We start from the raw sequence: 8,157 nt of genomic DNA on the forward strand, positions 1-8,157 counted from the left end.
ATGTGGCTCATGTCCACAGTTTTCATTTAAAAACCTGCAGCCAAGGTTTGGGTGTGTTAGTGGTGCAGAGCAGGAGGCTTTGTGCACAGCAAGCTTGTGTGAAGGCATAACTCAGGCCTATGAAGGCAAAGCCTCACACACCTCAGAGCAAGACGGCGCGGCCGTCGCCCACGGCGGCCAGTTTATACAGACTGTTTGGAGCACCCAGCTGCGATCCGGAGTCCACCATTTGCATTTCACTTGGGAGTTTTTGCAAATAAAGACATTTAAGTTGAACTTTCCTTGAGTCACTGCCTCATTACCGCACAGTGTGAACACCGCCGCACTACAATATATAGAGGTGTGTGAGCAAACAGTCTCTTAAATAATCACTGATCAAGTGATGTTCATTGGGTGTTCTATCACACCAATCTCGAGAATCTGGCCTGTTGGAATAAAGCGAAAGCCACACATGTGCACTATCCTTCCATTCATTGTCTGTAGTGCTGTACTCACCTGTCCCACAGACAATAAATAAAGCAGTGGTAAGCAGGTACAACCATAGCTCCATTTAAATGGAGTATTTTAGAGGAATGTTCTTGTGGTATGACCAGTGATTAGGTAGTTCTCACCTATAAGCTTTATTCACGCATCAGTATTTTAGATCAGTATTTGTTTGCCAAAACCAGGAGTGTCTCCAAAACACAGAACAGGTGTCAATCATTCAATTATAGTTATCTCTAGACGTTCCACTCCAGGTTTTGTAATTCAAACACTCATGCAAGGTACTGATGTGTAAATGAAACCATACAGTCACTTCAGGGCCGAAGCAACTACTAACTATTAGACCTCAAATTCATCAGGACCTTCATTCTCAGACTAACCAGGAACTGGTACTTCTCTGTAAGGGCACCAGCAATACTGATAGTCTTCAGGGAGCAATCCATAACCACTCACAATCTCCAGTCCACTCCTTATTGTAGCATTCTCTCTGGCAATCTCAATGTATACAGCAGTCCAGAGCAGGATTTAGAACATAGCTAGTGGTCTGCAACCACTTCATCATATCTTGGCCTCACCTTTTTTTTGGCGGCTACTACTTGCACCGTAGGATCTCTCTATGAATTAACTCTGAGTGTGTGTGTGCAGCTTTCCTATAGCACACCGGTCTGACTGACTAACAACTTCTGCCATGTGACACCGTATATGCATTATTGCTTGCTTTACCCCACCAAGAACAAAGCATGCTTGGGTCAATGTTCTGTCGTCCAGATGTGACCTGTGTCCTCAGTCTGTGACACTCACTCTTATCAATAAGGGCTATGCATAAACGTTTTACACTAGGTGTGTGATTTCTTAAAGGGTCACAAAATATTACCTGACAGATCATGACTCAGATTTAGCACAAAATAGTTGAAGGATACATATTTAGTATGAGAGGAAAGTAGTCCTGCTCAGGAAGTTCTCCGCGACACCTCCTTTTTCTTGTAGATGGAATGCTGTGATGTTTATAGAGCGATGACTTATATTGTTTAGTCTACAATCTGCCTGGTTGTGTGCTGCTTACTGATGATCTTCTTTTCTTGTCAGGACCCCGGGTTTGTCTAGGGGAGAATCTTGCTCGCATGGAGATCTTTCTCTACTTCACCACTTTGCTGACACATTTTGAATTTCATTGGCCAGACCCCAAATCTCCTCCAGACACCACCCCGGTTTTTGGCGTTACACAGGTTCCTAAACGCTATAAAATGAGATTCGTTACCCGGAAACAAAATTCCAAGTAATACTTTGTGGATTATTATGGTAATACTCAACCACTGCAATGCATTGCTAAATATGCTAAATATTAATATGAGAATGTATACGGTATTGATTGTAAAAGGAACCTGTTGTGTTGTAAATCGTCTTTGGTCTGCAGGCAGGAGGAGCTGATGAGACTGATACACATTTTTGTGGGGAAAGGTTCAGTAAAACTTGCACCCAGTGGGCATTTCTACTGAGTGATTGACAGCTATCTCTGCATGCACAGCCACACAGGGAAGACTGTCAATCACGGAGTAGCACCGTCCACTGGACTGAGATGTACACCAACACCAGGGATTTCAATGAATAAACTACAAGTTATTCTCACTGTTTTCCCACAAACCTATACACCATTCTGCTCAGCTTCTTCTCTATAGCGTGCTGACCACAGATCAGATGGCATGTACAACATGACAAGTTCCCTTTAAAGGCTTAAGCTTATTAATGCTAATGCATTTTATTAAATGATATCACATCACATATAATTGTCACTTCTCTATATAACATTTATTGGTAGACACGCTTGGGACTGGAATCAGTACTTGAGGAAACCGGGGATATAACTTTGTCTTGACCTTTTTATATACTGCCTATAACGTGACACAATGTATAAGGGAATGGTTGCCATATATTTGTATGTACTATAGGCAGTCATTACCACCTAACGCATCACAAACTCACACTGGATCTGTAAGAATTAGCTAAAGTATGACTACAAATTGTTTTTTGTATGGATACTTTATAAAAATAAAATTGAATTTATACTTATTTTGTTTGATTAGTCCATATCAGATTTGAAACCATTTGTAGGGACTCTGTGAATTCCTGTATGAGGTGCATAACCAGAGTCTTAGCAGGAATTGGCCAGGACTTAGGTTGCTGGATGGAGAAAGCTTTTCCCTTTTCAGTGAGGTGCGGAAAGAACCGGGTTGGACTGTGAATAAATATTAGCCAGGCACACACTCCACCAGCCCATGTACAGTATTGGCTCCGTTACAATATTTTTCTTTGATACAATGTGTATCACAATAAACACTGGTGAATGTTTCCTGACGTGTCTGTTAAATTTCTTCATGACCAGGTAATTATTTTCATTTTTTTCATGTAGTTATTTCCTCCCACTCTTCTAAGAACCATGTTTTTGACGCACCCAGGGGATGGGGACGACTCGGCGCCCGGCCTTGTTGTTGCCTGATCTTCGGGGATGTTGCGGTGGCCGGCTCCCGGGCCCGTACCCTGGGGTCACTCTTAAAAGAAGGGGGGATGTTATATGGGATAGGGGAATGTTCGTGATGCCACCTGTGGTGTCTGGTGAGGATCACCAGCACTGCGACAGTCCTCTGAGGTCGCTGTTCAGGCAGCTTAGTTGGTGCGGCTCCCCACAGGTGGAGCTGGGCCTCAGGGCAGCGTAAGTGTAGGGGATGCAGGACAGAGGGGACCCAGCCGGGTCAGAGGAAGAATAGGCACACACACATGACAGTTCACTTCAGTACCTTTACTGGTGGTGTTTCAGGCGCGATCCAGGGTACTTCAGGGTGAAGGGTGCATATCAGGACTCTCCCCAGTGAGCGGGTGTGGGGCCTCCTGTTCCTTGCCTTTACTTGATAAGTTTCTGACCTGCCTGGAGCTAGGCCTCACTTGGTCTCCGTCTTGCACCTGCTGACCTGGTGGTAGGGCCTTCTGTTGGAGATCACACTCCCTGGTCTCTGGGGCCTCCGTGACTCCTGACCCTGGTACGTAATCAGCTTTTGGTGTTCCTGGGACATATAGTTCACCAGAGGTTCCGGTTGTTTCTGCTGGGTGTAAGGAATCCCTGCAGACGCGGACCCGGTGTCCGGTAAATGGTTTTGGGGTGAGCTGGTTAAGCTCCTCTGCCCCCTATGTTGCTTGCTTACTCCACTCGCCTTTCGGCCATGCTCGGGGCCCTCGCTAGGCTTCACACAGGCAGTAGGCCTCGCTACTCTTCGCCGCTCTCGGAGCATCGGCACGCTCCTGGCTCACTAATCTGAGCTCACTGAGTCTGAAATCTCTCTAGAGGAACTGACAGAGCTCCACTGCAGACTGACCTCTCTCAGGCTCATCTTCTGCAGGAACTGGAACTAACTCTGTCCCCTGAGGAAACTGTTCTCTAGACTGCCTGCCTAACTCCACCCTCCAGTATATATATCCCTATCCTGGCTCCCTCTGGTGGTCTGAGGTGGTATGGTGGAGGTGTGTGAATGCTATGAGGGCCTCTTGTGGAGAAGTCCATCCATGCACCCCTCTGGGATCTGTGGCACCTGTTAGAACTCTCCTGTTAGGTTTTTTCTAGTTTGCTGGTCACATGACCATTTTTGCCTATTTAATCCGGCTCTGCCCTCCTGGCCTTGCTGGACTTCATTGTATTTACTACTCTTGAGCTAGCTTGGTGCTCTGTTACCGTTCTCTGTTAGTTGTGCTAGGTCTTCGGACCTCTATGTTCTTTGTTGTGTGTTTGTCTTTGACTGCTACAATTTCTGCTAGGAGGTGTCCAACTTTATCCCAGTCCCTAGTTCTTGTAGGAATCCCTCCCTTGCATCTATAGGTCTTCGTACAGACTAGCCGAGGACTTTAGCGGGTCTGATCGCAGGATCAGGTTCCCCGTTACATCGTAGGGATCCTGTTTAGTTCTATTGTAGGGACAGATCTCCTGTCTTTCCTTAGTGCTTGTAGCAGATCATAACAGTAAGTCCAGCCCAAAAAATTTCTCTAAGGAAAGACATACAGTTTACATCATGGTCTCGGTTCAAGATTTGGCTCAACGCTTGCAGGGACTCTCTCTGGAGGTGGCCGAGCTCCAACAACACGTGAGTAGCTGTTCTGGAGCACATTTGGTAGAGCCAAAGGTACGTCTGCCTGATCTATTTTTTGGTGAACAACAAGATTTTTTTTCTTTTAAAAATGCTTGTTTATTGTATTTTCGTTTAAGACCCGGATCCTCTGGTGATGAATCACAGCGCATAGGGTTCATAATGTCACTTTTGCGCAAGGATCCTCAGGGATGGGCTTTTTCTCTCCAACCTAGTGATCTGTGCTTTAGATCAGTGGATAATTTTTTTTCTGCTTTGGGTTTGTTGTACGATGATCCTGATCGTGTCTCGTCTGCCGAGTCTGAATTGAGACGTTTGAGGCTGGGATCAGGTAATGTGGAAAAGTATTGTTCTCACTTCCATCGGTGGTCTGCCCAGGTGGGGTGGAACGATTCAGCTTTGAAAAGTTTGTTTCTTGCGGGGCTAGGTGAAAGGGTTAAAGATTTTCTGATTGCTTATCCCACACCTGGAAACTTGCAGGAGGCTATGCAATTAGCTATACGGGTGGACAGGAGACTGCGTGCAAGGGTTAATGAGAGCAAATCCTCTGCTATGTCAGCTCCGAGTCTTGAGAGGGTCTGTGCTGACAAAGGAGAGCCGATGGAGATTGGGGCGATGACACCCCGCTCTCAGGAAAAAGACCGCAGGCTTTCTGAAGGTTTGTGCTTCTATTGCGGAAATTCTGATCATTTTATTAAGAACTGTGTGCTTCGTATGAACAAAGAAAAAAAAATGGTCAGTTATGCACGTATAGCCTGTTTAAATACAAAGGGAATATTTCTATCTGCTACTACCGCTGCTCAGGAAGAATTAATTGAATTTCGGGTATTTGTGGATTGTGGTTCTACTCTGAATGTGATTGATGGGGGATTCTTGGAAGAGCTTACATTAAAATCTAAACCTTTGTCATCCCCTATTGCTGTGGTTTCTGTTGATGGCTCTCCCTTGAAGAGTGTTACTCACAAGGTCTGTGAGTTTCCCCTCACTATTAATGGTGTTCATCAAGAGAATTTGGATTTGGTAGTATTGAATAATTTGCCTTCTCCAGTAATATTGGGGTTGCCCTGGTTAAAATTGCATAATCCTGTACTGGATTGGTCTACCAATGAAATTAAGTCCTGGAGCCCTAAATGTTATGACAAGTGTTGTAACGGACGTATTGCTGCGGTGGAAAAAGGGGAATTACCTGTACCTATTCAGGATTTTTGGAGAGTTTTTTCTGAGGAGGAGTCACAAATATTGCCTCCCCATAGAGACTATGATTGTACCATTGAATTTGTCCCTGTAGCGACTCTTCCTAAAAGTCGTTTATTTAATCTTACTATTCCTGAGAGAAAGGCTTTGGAGGAATACATACAGACAAGCTTGGCCGTCGGTCACATTAGGCCTTCCAAGTCTCCTGTGGCTGTTGGATTCTTTTTTGTTAAAAAAAAAGATGGCGGTTTACGTCCTTGTCTGGACTTTCGTGAGATTAATAAAATTACTGTACACAATCCTTACCCACTGCCATTGATTCCTGATTTGTTTAACCAGTTAGTGGGGGCCAAGTGGTTCTCTAAAATTGATCTCCGGGGGGCATACAATTTGTTGCGCATGAAGGAGGGTGATGAATGGAAGACTGCTTTTAACACTCCTGTGGGTCATTTTGAGAATCTGGTTATGCCTTTTGGTCTTACCAATGCTCCAGCATTTTTTCAGAATCTTATTAATGACATCCTTAGACCTTTGATCGGCAAAAATGTGGTTGTGTATTTAGATGACATTCTGATTTATTCGCCTGATCTGGAGTCTCATTGGCGGAGCGTACGTGAGGTTTTACAGTTATTAATGGACAATTCGCTTTTTGCTAAGCTAGAGAAATGCGAGTTCGCTGTACAGAGAATTAGTTTTCTGGGTTACATTATCTCCAGTGAAGGTTTTGAGATGGACCCGGTTAAAGTTCAAGCTGTGCAGGAATGGCCTAGGCCTATTGGTTTGAAATCTATACAGAGATTTTTGGGTTTCGCCAATTATTGCAGAAAATTCATAAAAAAATTTTCTATTATTGTCAAACCGCTGACCGATCTCACTAGGAAAGGTGCTAATGCGGTTCAGTGGACTTCTGAGGCCATTGAAGCTTTTGTGTTTCTAAAGGAGAAGTTCACCTCTGCTCCCATCCTTATGCAGCCTGATGTGACTAAGCCGTTTTTGGTTGAGGTTGATGCTTCTTCTGTGGGGGTTGGTGCGGTGTTGTCTCTGGAAAGCAAGGATGGAGTACATCCCAGTGCCTTTTTTTCAAAAATTTTTTCTGAGACTGAACTTAATTACGATATTGGTAATCGGGAATCGCTGGCTATTAAACTCGCATTTGAACACTGGCGTCATCTTTTGGAAGGTGCTGAATTTCCCATTCAGGTTTTCACTGATCATAAAAATCTGATCTATCTTGATGCTGCCAAGCGCTTGAATGCCCGTCAGGCTAGGTGGGCACTTTTTTTCTCGCGGTTTAATTTTTCCGTTACTTACATCCCGGGTACCAAGAATGTTAAAGCGGATGCTTTGTCTCGCAGGTTTTCTCCCATGGTCAGTGCTGAGGAGGAGAGCATTTTACAAGAAGGTGTTGTGATTGCTGCTTTGGACTCTGTTTTGGAGGATGAGATTCTTAAAGCTCAGGAGAATGCCCCATCTAACACTCCCCATAGGAGGTTGTTTGTGCCTAGGACCTTTAGGAGAGATTTGTTTGTTGAGTGTCATGAGTCTCGGCTGGCAGGTCATCCAGGAATTTCTGAGACCAAGAGACTTGTGGGTCGCAATTTTTGGTGGCCTGGATGACAGAAGGAAGTCATTAAGTGGGTGCGTCAATGTACTGTGTGTGCTAGATCTAAGTCTTCGCGGCTCCTGCTGCGGGGTTGCTTTGCCCTCTGGAGGTTCCTAGTGCACCTTGGACACATCTGGCTATGGACTTTATTACTGACCTTCCCCCCTCTGAAGGTTTCACGGTCATCTGGGTGGTCGTGGACCGTTTTAGCAAGATGTGTCACTTGGTTCCCTTCATCAAACTGCCTTGCGCTAAGACACTCGCTAAGGCCTTTGTCAAGGAAATTGTCAGACTACATGGCGTTCCTACTGACATTGTTTCTGATAGGGGACCTCAGTTCGTGGCTCGTTTTTGGCGTGCCTTTTGTGACAGGTTGGGAGTTCATTTGTCGTTTTCATCCAGATATCATCCTGAGTCTAATGGCCAGACAGAAAGAAAGAACCAGGATGTTGAGCAGTTCTTGCGTTGCTTTGTGGCAGACAATCAAGAGGGGTGGTCTGAGTTTCTGCCACTTGCTGAATTTGCTCTTAACAACCATACATCCTCTTCTTCTGGGTGTTCGCCTTTTTTTTGTTGTACTGGGAGACATCCGTCTTTTGGGTCATTCTCCAAATTGGTATCGGCTGTGCCGGAGGAGGAGAGTTTTTCCGGTGGCTTGGAGAGAGTTTGGACAGATGTGCGTGATAATCTTCAGGAGGCTAACAAAAAATCTAAGAGGTACTTTGATAGGAAACGGCAAGAGGTTTCGTT

The 8,157-nt window shown here is 44.9% G+C and overlaps 1 protein-coding gene across 1 annotated transcript in view; it reads left to right on the forward strand.

The window, feature by feature from the left end:
* Positions 1–2,267, forward strand: part of LOC141174404 (cytochrome P450 2D26-like) — a 46,076-nt gene extending 43,809 nt beyond the window's left edge. The window contains exon 9 of the mRNA XM_073659316.1: positions 1,570–2,267. Within this exon, the coding sequence (XP_073515417.1) occupies positions 1,570–1,763 (194 nt within the window). The 3' untranslated portion in view covers positions 1,764–2,267. The remainder of the gene's footprint in view (positions 1–1,569) is intronic.
* Positions 2,268–8,157: the final 5,890 nt, after the last annotated feature.

Source organism: Phyllobates terribilis, unplaced genomic scaffold (genome assembly GCF_046119375.1).
Source record: "Phyllobates terribilis strain yellow unplaced genomic scaffold, ASM4611937v1 Scaffold_13__5_contigs__length_258822181, whole genome shotgun sequence".
In the NCBI taxonomy this organism is placed as follows: domain Eukaryota; kingdom Metazoa; phylum Chordata; class Amphibia; order Anura; family Dendrobatidae; genus Phyllobates; species Phyllobates terribilis.